We start from the raw sequence: 20,233 nt of genomic DNA, 5'->3' as shown, positions 1-20,233 counted from the left end.
ATGCCACAGGGACTACTGTGTTATATGGAGCTTGTGAAAACAATATTCAGACTCCTATCTCTGCCAACACAAGATGTGAGGTTCACAGGCACTGTGGGAAGAAGCTATAAATAATAAATGAGCTAAATAATGATGGCTACTGTACCTAATTATAGTTCTAGTTGCCCTTCTGAATAAAGAAAGATCAAAGCTGCTGCAAAAAAAGAGGCTGATCCCTTTTCTGAATGGTGTTTGAACTTCACAGATTATTAACATGAGAAAGTGAGGAGATGCCAATGGAAGTCACACCAGCCTGTCACAGCCTCGTTGAAGAGAGAAGCAGTGTCTCTAAAACCAGTTTGTTTACACATAAAAACATTCTTCAGCTAAAATTAATATTTAGCCTGAATACAGAAGCAACATAAGAATTAAAATTAAATTGTATATATTATTTGGAAGATGTTCTTCCTTACAGCTTTTGCTACCTGACTTGGGAGACTAATTTAGGAAAGTAGCTCTGCAGGCTCTGTACATATGGAGCACAAGGGCCAGTAAACTCCAGAAGGAGTGCACGTCCCTAGCCTGGGTATTTCAGTGTCTAATGCTAAGTGTGTGAATCTATTTACCTCCTCATCACTCTATTCATTGAGAAGAATTTGTTCCTAGTGCCCTTCCTGTGCTGCAAATCAGAGATTATGAATGCCTGATCACCATGAACTGAATTTGTCTCAGATTAGGAGAAAAACATGCTCCATGGAATAGGATGCCAGGTTGGTGGGCTTGTGTTCTTTTCCAGCTCTTGGTGACTCCTTTGGTGAATTGGGGGTCAGTACACATTTTCCTCACATTTTTCTATCTGTAAAATTAATGCAGTAATTCCTAATCACATTCTAAAAGAAATCGTCATCTTTAGATAACAAAGTTTTAATTACATACTATGATTATTTCATTCCCAGCACAAATATCTATCTGTATGGGCACATTTAAATTATTACATATTTCTAAATAATCTGAGTAGTATTTAAAATTAGGATTCTTTTTAAACTTTACATACACTTACACTTTCATATATATTATAAAATGTACTTCCACATAAAAGCAAAATTTAAACTGCTACAGCATATTGAAACAACTGCATTTGTAGAAAGTCCAAATACAATCAAAGGACTTATAAAAGTGTACAATACCTTTGGGCAAATAGTAAACAAAAGTAATTGTGGGTTGTTTTTTTTTCATGTTCCATGTGCCTTCTCATTTTCTTTTCAGTCTCTGTCCTCTTGTAGTTATTTCTCTGAAGAAAATTGTTCTGCAGAAGTGGTTCCATGTACAATCTCTACACTACCCATACAGTCAACTTCAGTTGGAGGAGTTCCTCCTGTGATGCTAATAAATACCCATCCTAACTTTTACAGTTTTCAAGTGTGTTAAACAAGCAGGCACTTCATTGCCTGCTTTGTCTCTACTTTGCTTACAGAAATGGGTCTCAGGTCATACTTTACACTAACTTTGCTCTTAGTACATATCATTTTTTGATTAATTAAATCTAATCTCTCAAAAGGATAACAACACTTTTTCATCTGAAACACTCCTGGGTCTAGAGGTCGGTTTCCTGTACAGTGTTGCAACATGAAGATTGCAACTGAGAATGCTTTGGTTTCCAATGGTTTATGCTCTTAATTATTTAATATGATCTCTTGTGTTTGTCCCCTGTGTTTTTACACTTCCTAAAATAGATCTCTGTACTGGCTAAATATGAACATACTAATGTATAAAATAAAAAAAATATTTGGAAAGACCAGAGAGATCTTAACAGCCTTTACTTTTTCTCGTTTACATAGTTGACAGCAGAGCTGATTGAAGGTGTTTTAGTGGGATAAAAAAATCTGTGATACCATTTGATAATTTTTAGGCTTTCTCCAGATGACTTGCTTTCAAAAGAATCTCTTCAAATAGCTTGCCAACATTCATAGTCCCCACACTGCAAATTACATACTATTTATATCACTTAATATTAGAGTATGTGCTTGTGGATGCCCCATCCCTGGAGGAGTTCCAGACCAGGCTGGATGGGGTTCTGAGCAACCTGGCCTAGTGAAAGGTGTTCTTGTTCATTGAAGGGGGATTAGAACTAGATGATCTTTAAGGTCCCTTCAACCCACACCATGCTATGATTCTATGATTCTAAAATAATAAAAATCTAATGTTTTCAAGTATGATAAGTTAAAATTACTTGTACTGCTATGGGGGGAAGTATTACTTTTGAATGTCAGAAAATATACAGTGAATGCCTGTACATGTACATAGATTAAATGTATGTGTTAACAGATTAAAGATTAATGAAAGCTGATTTGTTTATTTTTGTATTTCAAAATGGAGAGTAATGTAACAGGCAGTAAACATCCCTAGTATTATTTCCATTTAAATCAAAAGCCTGAAAGCCATTATTTGGCATAATGCATACTAATAAAGAAATCCAGTGACACAGAAAATAAGTATTTGATTTCAAGAATAATTGTCTAGCCTACTTTTGCAGAAAATAATAGAATTCTCTATATCCCTTACTTGCCTATGGAATTGGAGCTTGTGTGGCTCCTGGGGACAGGGTGCAAGGTTTCAGAAATAGGTGGTCTGGCCATTTCTCACCTCTACTTGCACTCCTTCCCCAAACAAGTATATCATCCACTGCATTTTCAGACACTTGGCAAAGGAGTAAACACAGGGAGTCTTTTTCTCCTTAAGCTTTCCTTCCTGATGGGTCACACTGGAAGAAGGGTTGTCTGAAATCCCTGGGGTGCATAAAAGACCTCTTAGGTATCACTGGTGGTTTGAGCAGCTGTATGCATGCACACATTTCATGGTGCTACACAAGGTCCTGTGTGGGCAGGACTTTGGCACTTCAGTGCATGGAGTAGGCAGAAAACAAAAAAGCAATGGGCTACCCTGCAGGTCAGTGCAGATACTGGACTCCCATACAAGGCCACACCGGTTTCTCAGTGTTGTCATCTCATAAACAGCCTGATTGTAAACTACACAATTATTCCCATTTTTTTTCCTTGTCTAGTAACACATTTATGAAGTGCAACTGAAAAACAGATATTGGGCTAACATATAATTAATAAATTACTGTGATTATACATTTTATGGTCTAAAAATGAATGTTTATTAATTTATCTGCACAAGAGCAGTCCCCGAATCTAATCATACATGGCCTCTGCTATTCTTAGACTGTATGCCTAGGGCAGATTCTCATCAGGACATAAAAATTTAGCTTACCAATGGACTTTGTGCTTGAACATTGCTGCACCATTATACTTGCTCTGCTTTAAGTGTTTTAAGAATTAATCTCAAGGAAGCATACAAGTAGAGAAATGAGCAAGTGAACAGTTAATGAAAACAAGTCAATGAAAATATCAAATACTGGTAGTGGTGCTTAAACTACAAATGCTGATAGTATCTCAGCATTGAGGAAATTAAGAATAAGGAGCAGGAAGACAACCACTGACTACAGTGAACCCAAATGTAAAGGGCAGTAATCTAACCAGAGAGCTAGTACCACATCCTGCCTGATCCTCAGTGCAAATGAAAAATATTCTGTTAAAAGGACATTAACTACAAAAACAGCTGCCAAGTACATCTGTGCACATATATACATATCCCTGTAAGTATACATACAATTACCTGAAAGAGTAATAAGTACCCTAAAATGTTCTAATATGTGCAATGTTTCATGTTTTGGGTTTTCTCTAGAGCTATCTGTTGAGATGTACCATGCACTTGTCTCCCCATATACACAGGTTTCTTTACAGAACCTTTCTTTTCCAGGTGCACCTACATAGGCATGGCCATGGTGGTTCTCTCTAACCTGGCCTTTTGTCCCAACGAGTGCTCTGATGGATCATTTCACCAGTACAAATTCATAACATAATAATGAAGTCTTTTTAATGAAATTCAGTTTCCTGTAGTGTAGTTAATCCTGCCTTTTTGAATGTTAATACAAAATAAAAGAGGGTCTCTCAACATAGGTAAGCAGATGAAAAAATAAGTTAATGTTTTGGATATAGGAAAACACTGTAAGGAAAGCTGAATTTTTGTCCCACCATGCATTTACTAAAAGTACTTGTTACTCACAGTGTCAGCTAGCAAATCATCAGAGTCCTTGTAAAAGTAAAATATATATGGATAGATTTTCACTGTGAAATTCATTAAATTAATAAGGCTGCCCCACTGAGAGCCAGGGTAGATGAAAGGGTGGGGAGTGCAGGGGAGATTCCTCCTCAGAAAGAAGAAGGATATGGTAAGAGATGTTGGAATATCAGGTGATGCTTTGCCAATCTGAGTACTCATTGCAATAAAAGATTTCATTCTTAGCTGCTATTTGAAAAATGTGGATTTATTTTACAGTGAAAAAAGTACCTTTGCACTCCTTATCACAAAAGCTGAATGATCAAGGCTCTACACAAGGATAGACCTGTGAACCATTTCCTAACAACCAGCAGCGTCTAAGGAAGAGCCCTTTACTCACATCTAGCCCAGATAAATTGTGGATGCCCCATTCCCGGCAGCATTCCAGCCAGGCTGGATGGGGCTCTGAGCAGCCTGGTCTAGTGGGAGGTGCCCATGGCAGGGCTTGGAACCAGATGATGTTAAAGTTCCCTTCCAAGCCAAACCATTCTGTGATTCTATGATCTTCAATTCCAGCGTTTGTACTGTATTAACTGGATTACGGTGTCATACGAGAATGTTTATCGGAGGCCAAAATGACAATCAATGTTTATTGTTTTTCCTGGAGGAGGACAAGACATAGGTGCAAGCACTTCAAACATTAAAACCCCAAACAACAACTGGGTAGGAAGGTAGAAAACAGAGGGCTGAAAAGAAACCTCACTGGTTTCCCGTAATTTTCCGCTGTTACAAGCACCTGTTTCCGAAGGAGTCTGGTTTTTCCGCGCTGGTGCGTGGCACGAAAGGCTAAAATTCCCCAGGACGCAGACGCTGAGGCCGGGCTCCCCTGTGGCCCGGGGCAGCCCCGGCCGGGAGCCCCGCACCGGAGCCGCCGCTCCCACAGCGGGCACGCCCCGCGCATGCGCGCTGCGGGTCTCCTTGGCGCTGCGCGGAGGAGGGCGAGCCCAGGCCTCAAGGAGAGGGATCGGGAGAAGGAAAAGCAGCAGGAGCGGGGATCGGCGCTCCCGCCGCCATCGCCATGCTCCTGTGCGCTGCCCTGCGCGCCGCGGCCGCACGCTCGGTAAGGGCTCCCTGCCCCCGCCGGCCGGGAACCGGAGAGGCCGCGGGAGAGCGGGGAGGCCGCGGCGGGGCGCGGGGAAGGGGGCCTGGGGGAAGGGAGGTGCCAGGAATCCAAACCTGTGCACCACGGACCCACAGTCCCGGCTCCTCTGCAAAGACAGCCTGACCAGCTCAGCCTTTCTAGCAGCAGATCACGCAGTCGCACCTGTAGTGTCACAGGATGGCTGCAGCCTTTCCCTGTCATATGACCTGTCCCATCCCTGGGAGCGTTCAGGGCCAGGTTGCATGGGTCTCTGAGCAGCCTGGTCTAGTGCAAGGTGTCCCCGCCCATGGCAGGGGGTTGGAACGAGATGATCTTTAAGGTCCCTTCCAACCCAAACCATTCTGTGGTTCTACTTTAAGAAATCTCGAAATTGCTCAAGGATTACCTATAAAAATAAAAGTAATTTAATATAAAATTAATTTTAATAGAATTAATACTTACGGTAAAATGATCAAGTCTTAGTAATACCGGCCAGAATCTCGAAATCTTGATCTGTTCTGGCATATGAGAGAGTACAGAGAATCATTGAACAGAACTTGTGTATGGGTTTGTGTTCTGTTGACACTTCAAGTTTGGGTTTACATTTGTCCTCTTATGCCAGTTCTCAGTGTTTGGTTTGATAAAAGCTGAAGAAGCATGTAAGTGCTTACTGGAGAAGAACTTCAGTAGTAATGGTGGTTTCTGCAAACTTTAAAGCATATAGGATATAAAGTCACAAATTGGGAAATTCTTCATCAAATGTTGGATGAGAATTTGTGTTCAAGGCACTTAAATTAAGCAGTAGCAGAGTTAAATCCTTTAGTTTCTACATTGTTTGGACTGGTCAAGGTGGGAGTCAAGAGATTTGCTCTCCTAAAGAGCCCTTCACAGTCTCTTCTTGACTTATTTTAAATTATTAGTGCTGGCAGTAGAATTAGTGGTTTACAGTTAGAATGGAAATCAGACTGGTTCTGAAAGCATGTGTATGTGAATTATTAGCACTATATTTCGCCTGCAGGTAAGGCAGATCCGATACTTGCATGGAACGGCAGAGCGGAATGCCACTGGAGCCTTATTTGTGGTAAGTAATCTGCTTTACTGTAAGGAGGATAGGTCAGAAGAGTTTGACTCTTTTTCAGAGAGTTAAATCTGCCTAAAAGCTTCTGATGGGCAGAACTTTGCTATACAAACCCACTGGCATTTACAAAGAAGAGGGATTTGTTCAGTAGAACCTTTTACTAGAATTGTAATGGAGCATCAAAAGGTTTTATTTTAGTTTTTGGCCCTTGTGTTTGTTGCCTTCTATAGTCAAAATTCTCAGTAATTTTTATGTGATTTTAGATGAGACTTTGCTTAAACTTTATTTCATTATAAACCAGTTCTTGTTTCCTTTATTTATTTTAGTTAAGTTTGTAATTGAATCTCCTTAAACTTTTTGCAGGTGCAGTTTCTTGATTTCTGAAATTTGCTGCAGAATTACCCTTGGGCTCAGGTTCTAGCTGTGTTTACAGGAGTTGGAAAGTACAGTTCTTGTTCATGTTCTGTGTGATACAGCATGTCGTACAGTGACTTATAATTGAGGCCATTAGGCACTGTCATGAAAGGTATAAACAGTAGCAGTGATTGCAGAAAGTAAAAAGCCCTTGAATTTAAATGTGTGAAGCAGCTGTGTTGTCTGTCTGCCTCTGAAGACAACCTGAAGCAACTCAAGAGAGTGTGTATTTTGTCCCATTCTGCTGCATACAGAACTTTAGCTGGTCTGCAGTTTAACAGCTGAATAATTTGGCATTTTCCCAACCCTTGGTAAAAATCAGCCCTTGACGAGAGAGTTGACCACTGTTGAAAACAGGTGCTCAGGATTTTTGGACACGTTGTTGTTGTCCTTGCCTTTCTGCAGCTGTCTCTACAGCTTTAATCATAAAATGAAGTTAATCAGATCACAGTATATGTTTTGAATACTTTTCCAGAAATCTGAGCAGGAATTGGTGATTTACAGGGTGAGAGCTGGTGTTCAAGGAATAGAGGAAATGGTGTAGTCTGGCAATTTAGGAAACTTCAAGTGTAGTTGGAGGTTGGTGAAGACAGGCAAAAGGTGTCTTTGGCACCCTAATGATTGTTGATGTCTGAAAAATAAAGCTAGATAGCTTTGTAGGTTCTCCAGGCATTTTTCAAGATTTATGTAATTTTGTCAATTATTTGCTGCAGGGAGGAGCCTGATAACAGAGAAAGGGAAGTAGAAAAGTTGAGTGTTTTGCAGATGTTTATTTAGTAGCATTATTGATGACTATTATCCCGCAGCAGAATTTTTGCTAGAGGAGCACAGGAACTTGGTTCTGTGGGGGGTTGGTTTTTTCTTGGTTTTTTTTTTTCTCAGTTGTTTTTTAACAGGGTAATATTTGTTCTTCCCTGAAGTAAAGGTAATGGGAAGAAGACAGTTGGATGTCACTGTATGTGTGTGTAATTGTTTGCCCTAACTAAATTTCAGATGTTACTTAAAGTGGCAAATTTCATGGGAAACCTGTGCTGCTGGTTTGAGATGAAGGCATTATTTTAATCAACACCAGATGTTCATATACAGTCAGCAAATGGGACTCCCCCTGGATTTCTCTAGAGGAATAAAAAATTTTTAAAGTCTTTTTTTTTTAATATTACAAGCAGAGGAAGTGTCCTCTGTTTGTTTAAAAAACTGCTTGTGGAGGAATAATGGACTTACCACACAGTAACTCTAACCTGTTGTGATGGTCCTCTTTTTATGTCAGTTTACACACAAAAGTCTTGGGTTTGTTTTACAAAGCTTACTGCTGCTGCTTCTTGCACTTCTCATGTATAAAATCTGTATGTGAGCAAGGGAAATGCATGCAGTGTATTTGTGCTGAAACAGCAGGGGACAGGCTAGCAAGGGACCTAGTTGTCATAAAATCCAGTATTAAAAGGCATTTCTATTTGCATGCCTATGCTTCCCTTTGCAAACATGTTACATGTTAGCAGAAACACACAGACGTACTGAAATGCCTTTGTATTCTGAAATACCCAGAAAGAGCCTTTCTCCCAGCCATTAAATTCAACCAGGTGCCATCACAGGCACCTACATCACACTTCCAGTGAGAGGATGCCAACTACAAAATCAGATCGATTGCTTGCCTGTAGGAATGTAAGAACAATGCTCCAAATCTGTAATTTCTCATGACTAGAGAAGGCCTGATTCCAGAGACATTTATTATGATTACCTTTCTTCATTGAAACATGGTTTCTCTATACTTGACTTTCACCTGGTTTTAGCCTTCTTAACAGCTAAAACGTAGCTCTTTTAGTTTGTTGTTTTCAATACATGGACCGAGTTTCCTTAACACATCAACAGCCCTGATGGGGGCTTTGTCATAGGGCTGCACAGGGGGTTCAGCACAAAAGGTTAAAGAATTGCTGTATTCATGTTTTAGTTACTGTTTTAGTGAAGTTGGTCAGTGAAGTACTTGGGTTTGAGCCCATTTCCACCATTCTTAAAGTAAGAGGGGTTTATGTCTTGAGTTCTGTTGGAGTAGTGAATGTAGGGTACTTTCCCTTTAGAGGAGGAGTAATACTTTTTTTTCAGTGCTGATTTGATACGGATTCTGAGCAGGTTCTTGCCCTAAATATCTCCCCTGCAGACCACCCAATTCTCTCATTTTGGTTTATGGTGCTTTGGACTGGTGTTTACCATAGGGCATAGGTCAAGTTTCAGGTCAACTTCTTTGCAGTATACATGGAAACTAAATTAATCTAATTATTCTGTTTTAATTCTTGAGTGCCCTTTAATAATTTTCTGTGTCAAGAAAGATAGATGATTATATCACTGGGAAAAAAGAAATAATAAAATGGCCCAGGCTGGTATAGCAAAAAGAATGTGAGGTGACCATTCAGTAGCCTTAGTGCCTTCCATGAGAGTGCACTGGCATCTGGGAGTGCCTTCCATGGGAGTGCACAAAGGCTTGGGTAGCCTTTGCAGTGGAGGTGTTCCCACTTAAATAGGCTCTCTTCTGCAGTAGAAATGTGATACAGTCAATGTATGAACAGAATGAAAACTTCAGGTAAGACTTTGGGAAATGGAGGAGCATGAGAAGAGACTTGGAAAAATGCATGGATAGTGTTCGACCTTCCTTTTCAACAAATTACTGTAGTTGGTAAAGACTTAATTGTCTTAGTTTGTGTATGGAGGAAGTCTTAATGTATTAGTTTCTTTCATGAGCATATGAGAAAAGAATGGGACTGTTAGAGAAGAGAAGGCTTGGATCTTATCAATGTCTACAAATACCTGAGGGGAGGGTGCAAAGAGAACAGAGCCAGGCTCATTTCAATGGTGCCCAGTGACAGGACCAGAGGCAATGGCCTCAGAGAACATCAGGAAACACTTTTTCACTGTGAGGGTAACAGAGCACTGGCACAGGTTGCCCAAAGAGTCTCCATTATTGGATATATTCAGAAGAAGCCATCTGGACACAGTCCTGGGCAAGCAGCTCTGGGAGTCCCTGCTGGAACAGGGGTGTTTGACCCAGATGACTTCCAGAGGTCCCTTCCAGCTTCAACCGCTCTGTGATCTAACATAGTACTCTTTCCAATACTGTGTCCTTATTTCTGATCTTGCTCTCCAGAATCTGTATCCTGAGAAACCATGGAAATGCAGCTGTGTCATTTAGGAGCATGTCAGTGCACGCAAGTCTCAGATAAGTGGCACATTGTCAGACAAATGTAAGACTAGGGAACAAATGATAAATTCCTAACTGCTCAGGAGTCCTAGAACTGTGCAAGCTCTTGATGAAAACTATCAAACTCTCCATGGCACAGAATTAGATGAAGCCATTTCAGGAAAATGGAAAACATAAAAGGTGGCACAATCTTATTTATTGCTCACCTCTGCTGTAGCCTTTACAACATATTGTGAAACCTTGCTACAGCTGCATCTATATCTTCCAATATGAAGTCTTTATTATCCCTCTTCACATGTAGGGCATTTAAGGATATCAGTTGGGAGATGATACATTGAAAAGAACTGCTGCTCTAGAAAAAGAGGGAGATATTGATAAATCAAATACATTTATTTGCAAAAGAAACTGAGATGAAGGACAATTGTTAACTGTCAAGTACCTACAGAAGACAAAATAATAGCAAAATAGGCATGCAGACTTGAGAAGGAAAAGCTAAGTTACGGAAATACTTATCATGAATTGTGGAATTGATCTGTGGAGCTAAGACATGTAAAGGTCTGTAGGGAAAAAAATAATAAAAGTTGTACAGTATTTCCAATCAGTTTTTCCTCCATCAGCCTCTTTTTGAGAGCTTTCATTAAAATTGGTAGAAAACACTCACCAAGACTACATATGAGTCATCAAATCCTTTATCTGGAAGGGTCAGTCTAAAATAATGGGAATTGTGTTCCTAAAAGCTCTTTTATGTTATTTTGTAAATCACACAATTAGCAAGATATTAACACTTAATAAAATATTAGCACGTTCAAAGGGAATCAGTCGTCTTTCTGTAATTCCTGTTCTTATAGGAGAGTCGTCCTTGGTGGAGAAGCATTTATCACCTGTAGTTTTATATTGGCCTTGAAACTGTGGTGAGGGCATAATGCTTTCAAATTGATGGTGGCAGTCATATTATCTGCTTTGGGATATAGATGGGATAAGCAAAGGTAATCCCTGGACAGACCAACAGATGTAATTGAAGTATTTGCCCTTGCAATATTTCCATATTAAAATGTCTAAATCCAAGAATAGCTATGGACCACACGTGTTCTAAGTTCTTCACTGATGATAACACAATTCAGTATGCAAGTGTCTTGCAATGTTAAGGTTTTTCATGAAATCCTTTGCTACTTAGTAAGAAGAGTGTAGTGTGGTAACTGCAAAATCACCCTCAGTTACTGCAGGAAATGATCAAAGTCAAACTCAGTGGAGGGGGCTGCTTTGTTCTAAATACACTTTTAAAGCTTTTATTGTTAGCTAGTTATGGATTACTTTTAACATCAAGCCTCAAATATAGCTTGTACTTTCTCACAAACTTTCCATTTAATTTGAAATTTTCTCAATTTGAAAACTATATAAAGTTGGGAATTAAACTTAATTACAGGTATTTAAAGGAAACCAAAATGAGCTGCTTAGAGACAGCTAAAAATTTTGTGCAGAAACATTTTCTGGTGGAAAAGTATTTTCATCAGAACTAAGATTTTATTATAGGAAAATGTTACTTTTTTCAAGACCTCCAAATTTGTATTTTCTGAAGATAGAAGAACTAATTTAAATTTGATGTTTCCCTAGAAGACCACCTTAAAAATAAGTTGTTAGAATACTTTATTTTGGAAATACTAATTCAAAATTCTGCTTCTTCCATTTTGATTTAGATTTGTATATAAAATGAAAATGTTGAAATCCATTACAAATCAAAATAATATGTTAAAATAGATCAAGAATGTGTTTGAATGTCCAAATGTTTTAATTCTATAGCAAACTTCTTGATGAATTCTGAAGTTTTTTTAAAATCAATGTTTCATGGTAAAAGGAAAAATGGACTGTTGTTTCAGTCTCTTGTTTATTAAGGTATTAACCAGAGTGTTTTTACTCTACCTATTGTACATTTGAACATAACTGTCAAACTGTATTAACAGTGTTAAAAATATGTATTTAGATAACACCATACATTTTCCCAGTATATAATTTCATGTATTTCTCCATAAAGCATTTTTTAATAGAAAGTAACAGGAATAGGTAATGATTTTTAAGAGTAATGAAATAATTATCAATATTTTTGATAGCTTTCCCAAATATATTTAATCACTTTAGTACTATGAAATTTTTATCTGGAATATATCGCTTTTATTCCAGCAGCTCAGTTGTAACTGTCTATTGAGAGGTATTTTACAACAGTAAATGTGTCCTGAATAATTTCCCAACAACCAATTTTTACACATTTTTCTTCTTCTTTTCCTGAAGCACAGAGATAGTCCTGAAAACAATCCAGATACTCCATTTGAGTTCACACCTGAAAACCTAAAGGTATGCAGACAAAAAAAAATTTCAATACACAGACTTTGTCTTTAGATGAATACTGATTTGTTTTCCTTCTTTCCCTTTAAAAAGCGAATAGAAGCGATCATAAACAACTATCCAGAGGGACACAAGTCTGCAGCTGTCATGGCAGTACTGGATTTGGCCCAAAGACAGCATGGATGGCTGCCCATATCAGCTATGAACAAGGTATTTAGAACTTAATTATCCTTCAAGCATAATTTTACTGTTTTCTTTCAATATCTTACTAGAGTATTAGCATTAATTAATCAAAGCTTACTAACGTGGGAATTTACATGTGGCACTGTATTGTGAGAATTCCCTATGAGACTACATTTTTAAAAATTAAAGGGAAAACTAATGCAGAAAACTCGGGGCTCTGTTTACATAATACTAGCCCATTGCTTGAAACTACAGACAGAACAACACAAAAATTAAATAAAACCTGTTCAGATAGGCTCTTCTCCCAGAATGATTCTAGAATTAGGAACAGAAACTTGATTTTGTTTACTGCTGAATTTGGGAAAATAAAAAAAAAGAAGGTAATGTCAGTGGAGTTTTCCTCCTTCTAGATTAATGTCACATCACATAATGCCTGGATTATACTTAATCTCTAGGCCTGTAAGGACTCTGCAGAGCAGTGTTAGTGTAGTGATGTCAGGAGTGTTGGGTAACACCTCACAGCCAACGCCTGAAGACTTGTCAGTTTAATTATTAAAATTGTTACAAAATAAGCAGGCAAACAACCACACTGCTTCAAAGTGAGAGGCTGCAGGACAGTAACCAAATACCAAGAAATAAAAAAATCTGGTTTGTATTCATATGAATAAATCTGTTGTACTTTGTGTGACAATCTGGCATATCATCAGTTTTAAAGTCTGAAGTTTTAAATTCAGCTAAAGGTGAGGATTGGGAGCGTTAGAGAAATTACTGAAGGAGTTAAATGAGCATTTAAAGAAGGCAACTTAGGTGTGCTGCAGTTTGTACAGCATAACATAAAGCCACAAAGCTCCTTTAATGCTTTCAGTGTATTTTTGTTTATTAAAGTTTCATGTTAATATTATGTTTAAAATGATCTTAAGGCTTTTAAGTGAACAAATATTTTCCACGATTTGTTATTTGCCTGCTATAGAAACTGGAACATAAAACAGTTACACTATTGAAACCAGAGCCAGTTCTCAACTTGAGCAGTTTGCCAAGGTTCCAGGTTAATGAGGTCAGGGATACTTGCATCAGAGCTGGCTCCTTGCAGATCATGCTTCACTCCCTACTTGTTAGCCGTGACAGGAATCCGCAGATGTAGCCCTGGTGCGTCACAGAACCTGAGGGAGACCTGCTCTATATGAATTAGATGAGCATAGTACCACCTTACAAGTATTCCTTACCAAAAGGCTTACATGGATTAGTGTGAGCAGGCTCATACGGGTTTGTTCATTCACGCAGCCCAAGTGCAGTGTGAGCTGGAGCTGAGGAGGAAAGCCCAAACCCAGCTGAGTCCTCGCATCCCCTTGTGTCTGCCAGTAGATGCTGCAGGGGAGCTGACTCGCTCCTCGCCATGCTGATCCATTAGTGGAGTTTGTGCTCGAGCAGGGTGACGCCAGTCAGAGTAACTCAGGTGTCCGGTCTTGGCACTTGGAATATGTTTGTGCTTTGATACCCACCCCCACCCTCTTATTTATCTGTCACTGCAAACAGGACAGGTGACTTTACTGAAATGGTTTGCTAAATGCCTTTACTGCTGCCCTCTGAGAACTCAATATAGCATGTTTTGCCCTTGTCACAGGTTGCTGAAGTTTTAGAAATGCCTCCCATGAGAGTCTATGAAGTAGCAACCTTCTACACCATGTACAATCGCAAACCTGTTGGGAAATACCACATTCAGGTCTGTACCACCACGCCGTGCATGCTGCGAGACTCTGACAGCATATTAGAAGCCATTAAGAAGAAACTTGGTATGACACAAATTTGTAATATACTTTTTGTATTTTTTTTTACCTTTGTTTAATGATACTGAAGTAAAATTCTTCATATGGTGGAAGAAACTAGCCTTGTTCGACTTCGTAAGGTTCACATGGGCCCACTTCTTTAGCCTGTCAAGGTCCCTCTGGATAACATGATGTTAACATAATTTATGAATTCTCAATGGAAAAGTCAATTGAGAATGGTTCATGGGATGTAACACTCAGGGTTTTGTGTGTGAGTTGGGGTTTTTTTCCTCCTTTTTGGGTGGTTATGGGGAGAAGAGAGGGTAAGATCAGCAACTAACAACTCTTCCCCTTCTATGAAAAGCTGTGTTAACTTTTTCTAAGAACCAGTGGTAAGCGCTGCAGAACAGCTGCCTATTATCTGTCATTTCTTATATTCTGTTGTCTGAAAAAGGCATATTTACATTCAATGTCTTGTTACTGCAAAGATAACTTAATTTCAACTGAAACTCTCAGCTTGAGAAATAAAGCAGTAAGGATGATTCTGTAGTTTTTACCGAGACAGGCCTTACAACTTTCATTATTTCCCACCCCTTCCTGCTAATAAATGGAGGAAGACTGCTTTTCAGCATTCTGCCTTCCATGGAGTATTTTGTAGAGGTCAGACTCTGAGATGTTACTTGGACTAATCTGCCTCTGGGGAAGGTCTGTATCTAGCAGTAGAGCAGTTACATGCCATGGATGCTAAGTATGTATACAATTCAGTAAATCATCCTTTGTGTATAAATTTGGAAGTTGTTTATGAATTTGTAGCTAACAATGCTTGGATCTTAGCTAATTTCAGAATACTCAACCCTGTATATTAATGGATTTTCTATCAGCACATGAAAGCTATGTTTCCCTATTTTTCCATTTAATTGTCTTGATTACTAAAAATGTTCTTGAGTAGATCTGTTGTGTTGCTTAGGATTGTCATTTCGTGGTTATTTTTTAATGAATCATACCTGTAAACAAAGTCTCAAAAATGTATCCAAAAATTGAACTTAATGGTTTATTAGAACCTTCTGTTTAATGGAAACATTTTGGACTCATTTAAGGGGGTTTAACTTTGCAAATGCTTTTAAGGCCAAAATACAGTGTCCTTGGGGTACTTAGAGTCATGCTTTATTACTCTTGTTCATAACCATTACTGAGCCTAATTAATTTATTGGTTTAGGTATTAAAGTTGGGGAAACAACACCTGATAAGCTCTTCACACTGATAGAAGTGGAATGTTTAGGTGCTTGTGTAAATGCACCAATGGTACAAATAAATGACAATTACTATGTAAGTACTATATTCCCTTTTAAAATACTAAGCTTCTTTGCTGGCTTACCTGTGTTTTCCATGTGTTCCAAATTCTGAAGTTGTGGTCAGTTTTCTAATTCCTATCGGCAGGGACAACTTACTATTTACACCATCTCTTAGTTTCTTGGCCTCTTCCTAGAACACTTCATTTGTATCAGGTGTATCAGTGTATTTTTCACTTCAGTTACTGTCTTGATTATACAAGAAGAGTGATGCATTTTTGTGATTGTGGTCTGCCCATAAATCTGGAATTTTTAATAGGTATTTGATAAGCTTTTGAAAGCACTTTAAAGCAGTCTGTTGGAAAGTATGGACTAATTTAAGAAGTGCTGCCTTGAACTGTACCCAAAATTTTTTTGTTGCAGCCAACACCATTCTGCAGTATGTGTCATGGCATGTGTGTAGTGGGTGGGCAGAGATCCAGCTCCCTAATACCAGGAAGCTGAAAACACATCCTTGTTCATGGCCTGCATCAACATTGTTTGTTTTAACATAATTTCTGCAACTACACATGAAACAAAAATCTCAACATTAAAATGATAGTAGACTTTTCAATTTTCCTCATTCTTTAAGCCAGTATGTGTGTTAATGGATAGGATCAAAGTTACCAGTGATAGGGTCACACTGAAGAGTCACTGATTTGGTAAATTTGAAGTGCTGCAGTTAGCATAACTGATAACTCTTCCAGTTTTGTCAATGATTTAATTTTTTTTTTACAGGAAGATTTGACACCCAAAGACATTGAAGACATAATTGATGAGCTTAAGGCTGGAAAAGTTCCCAAACCAGGCCCAAGGTATGCTATATTTATAATAAATTATAGTATGTAATACCCTGTATTTATAAACTGTATATATTATATTGGTCACCTACACAAACGATGCTGCTTTTGAGAAACTAAATTACTTTTCCAGTGATTTGAGTTCACAGCCTACCGCTAAAAAGCATTAATTAATTTACTGAACAGAAGTGCATGCATTCAAAGCCAAAACAAACTGGAAAGAACTGAGAATTTGCATGTTCTTAATGACTGACCAGAGGAGCATGAAATGTGAAAACATGAATTCTGATTTGTCTTAGTACTTAATAGGTGAATGACATCACCTGTTGGAATTTTTGTCTAGATCATTTAAACCAACAAATTCCTGTTGGTTGGTTGGTTTGTTGGTTGTGTTTTTTGATTTCTGACAAAAACCAAAGATCGTAAGTTTGTGAGAGGGTTGTTATTGCTGAACTTTTCTTACCTGTTATTTCCCACTGTTCTTTGTTAGCCCACCTAAGCTTGTGTCAATGGGGAAATTAATTTGACTTGGGTGTTACCTATTCCTGTTTCTATAAAGATGTTTTGAATACAAGAACAATAATCTTAAAATGGTTATACTTTCAAAAAAAACCACAGGGAAGCATCTGTAAAAAACTATGATTGATAAAATTTGATGCTGCCTGGCCAACCTATAAATGAATATAAAAGAAAACAAGTACTCCTAGCTTGCTTTTCAGTTATGAAATTATTTGTCACTACTTGAATTTGGAATCCTTTCACTTTAACAGCTCCATCACACTTTTTTTGAAGGTTGAATGGGAAGAACAAAAACCAGTGGCTTCAGCCTTAAGTCAGATTGGTACTGTCTTCTATCCAATGATTAAGCAGAATCTGAGGTTTTATCAATACCAGCAATGGATAAAACTGCTTTCATTTTTCAGGAGTGGACGTTTTTCTTGTGAGCCAGCTGGTGGCCTTACTTCTCTGACTGAACCACCCAAAGGACCAGGTTTTGGAGTTCGAGATGACCTCTAAGGATTTTTGTAATATAAGATGAACTGTCTGAAAAGAATAAAGTATCTTCAATCTCAGTAAAATTACGTACATTCTAATGTTTTGGTTTAAAAAAAAAAAGTAACAACAATTAGACTATCCAACTTACTGTGGTTTTAACTACAGCACAGTTTAATCATAATTCCAGATTTTAAGAAAAGTGGTTCTGTAGACTGTGTAAGGTGACTCCCTGAAAGAATCCGTAAAAGTTGCGTCTTCGATCTGTCATTGAAAATTCTTTCAGCTTCTTCTGAAGCTCTTTGAGGAAGCAACAAAACTCAATAAATTACACATCTGGCAAATGTACAAGGAACCAAACTGAAAGATTATCTGACAAACTTCATCATGTTACTTTTATTGGCAGTTTATAAGCAAACAAACAAAGGTTATCTCAGCCATGTTGAGTAAAAAATCTCATAGGTTCAGTAAGAACTGGTTCTTCTTAAGCTTAATTCTTCATAGTATTACTCAGTGGTCAGGAAAAATGTAAACCCCCAAACAGCAGTAGTATTCTACTAAAAGAATGAATAGCAACAAAAACCAACTTCCTGTGCAAGTTTATTTAGTACAGACCAGGTATGGAGTTGGGGGAAGACAGAATACACCAGAACAGTTCAACATGTCCCTAAGGGTAATAATACCTGACACTGGATCTTTGATTCACAGATCCTTCTTTGACCTTACTGCTGTGTACCAGCTACTTTCAAGAACTAATCTGTGTGAAAATGAGGAATTTCTTTCAATGTAAAAAAGCTGAAGATATTTTTTTTAAAAATTGACTGCATATTGACACTTAATACCTATGCTTATAAAACTGAGCAAATGCTTTAGTTATACAGACATACATTTCCATGTAAATTAGGAAACGTGGACACATCAGTCACCTGAGACCATATTGTGTCTGTCTCTTCTAAAATCTGCATGGAACTTACATTTTTATTACAACTGAGATAGATGGATCTTAATTGCATAATTTATAATTTTATTCTATATTATATTTAGTTTGTTTTGATAGTCTGATTAATAGTTCCTCACCAAACTATCCGCCCTCTTTTGAGTTAAATTCTGTTTTTACAAATTACCTGCATAATGGCTATCTCATGTAGTCTGTTCATGTGCCACCTTTATTTCAATAGGCTCTGTGAAGTTCCTTCACATACCGTTAAAAAAGCAGTATTACTGTTGGTAGTTCTGGGAACATAATATATCTGCAAATCATTTGTTTGAAAAACTTGCTATATTACTATATTTATAAAATGAAATAATTGAATTGTATACAAATGGAAAAGTAAATTCAATAAATACATACAACTCCTGAGTGAAGCAGTTTCCAAACGAGCATGAAAAAAAAACTCTTGTGTAGAAGTAGTATAGAACATAGTGCACAGGAGAAAACAGTACATGGGTTGAAATCTTATCTGTCATTTAAAGTTCCTGAATGCTTTTCTGAAAGGTCACTCCATGTTTGTAATAGCCACAGGCCTTGTAGCAGGCCAGGCATCTGGCACTATGTGGCACTTCTCTAGAGACATGAAATGAGGCAGATGGCATATCACATCTCGATGCAAAGACAGACTCAGTATCCCAGTCTGACTGAGCTGTTTGTTCAATTATAACAACAAAGCTGTTCTGGTTCATACAGCCTTACCTTATTCTAACCTGGTGTGAAAGGAGGCAACTGGTTTTAAGTGTATGTTGAATACAAGTGAGGATGTTGCATGCATTGTGGAGCTATTCTGTGCTACAGTTATTCATGGTTTTGTATGCAACTGAAATCCCTTGGGATTGCATAATGGTGTTGAAGGGAAACATAGTTTTGGACCTGCCAAGCTTGACACTTCCAAGTATGCAAAAACAAAGCTCTAGAATGTCAGACTCTGCCCATTTGTAAAGCCAGACAAAATTTGTGGCCTTATCCCACTTTTCTCCCCAATTCATTCCATCTGCACATGACAATTTCAATGTCTGTCTCATGAGCAGAACGTGGACCTCAACAGTTTCCCATTAATTGGAGACTGTTTGTGATGTTCCACAGACGAGCTGTCAGTCATTTTGGTGCAACATGTAAGAGTCTGCCAATCCCTTGACTAGAACAGGGTAATTTACATTATCCCAACTGCATGGCACAAATCTGATACATCACTCTTTAAACTGAATATTGTAGGGCAGCTACAGGACTGAAATAATTGAAGAGAAATAAGAAAATAACCATTACTCTTCTCTCTCATCTTACCCACTTCATTCATCAATTATATGAGGCTTTATGGTCTGGTTTCTCCTCAGAAAAGTTTGGGCAATCATATTAAGATAAATGGTTAAAAAAAATTCACATCTTGCATTATTTCAGGTTTTGTTGAAATTTGAACATTTTGAACATCTCAACTAGAAATATTCTGCATTATTTGTAGCTGTTTACTATATACAATAAATTATTTTCACAATGGTAACTTTACACAGGATTGTGATGAGAATTAAAAAGGTCATCATTATGAAAGAGTTCCAGAATAGTGCAAGAATTCTGTTCTGTGCAAGAGTTCTCTTTTCTGTGTTTTTGAATAGCTGTAGATAATGTCTTGTGCTTGTTTTTCTAGTAGTAAAAAAAAGCGTATTTTACTACTAGTAGGACATTTTTGGTAACAAACATTAACATGCCATAATTTTCATTATCCTCAATAGCAGAGGGTCACTAATATTCTAGGCAGTAGCACTAACCTGTCAGATAATTACACACTTGTAATTCTGCAGTTTCAATCGACCAGTTAATATCCTGGGTTGTAAGAGTACTGGGTGGTGAGTTAAGCAAAAAATGAGTCAGCTACAGCAACAGTCAACACATTCCTGAAACTGGTACTGTAACACCAACAGA

The 20,233-nt window shown here is 38.0% G+C and overlaps 1 protein-coding gene across 1 annotated transcript; it reads left to right on the top strand.

Annotated features, from left to right (window-relative positions):
* Nucleotides 1–5,045: 5,045 nt before the first annotated feature.
* On the top strand, nt 5,046–18,690 carry NDUFV2 (NADH:ubiquinone oxidoreductase core subunit V2). Its single transcript, XM_082283681.1, is given in 9 exon segments — nt 5,046–5,165; nt 5,168–5,221; nt 6,261–6,323; nt 12,205–12,267; nt 12,352–12,468; nt 14,063–14,231; nt 15,421–15,530; nt 16,271–16,347; nt 17,256–18,690. Coding segments are annotated over 9 exon segments (852 nt in total). The 5' UTR covers nt 5,046–5,060; the 3' UTR covers nt 17,350–18,690.
* The last annotated feature ends 1,543 nt before the right edge of the window (nt 18,691–20,233 follow it).

The sequence above is a fragment of the Coloeus monedula genome, assembly GCF_965178545.1.
Source record: "Coloeus monedula genome assembly, chromosome: 1".
Lineage (NCBI taxonomy): Eukaryota > Metazoa > Chordata > Aves > Passeriformes > Corvidae > Coloeus > Coloeus monedula.
Note: the sequence above shows the minus strand (reverse complement) of the source record. Positions and strands in the feature narration are given on the sequence as shown.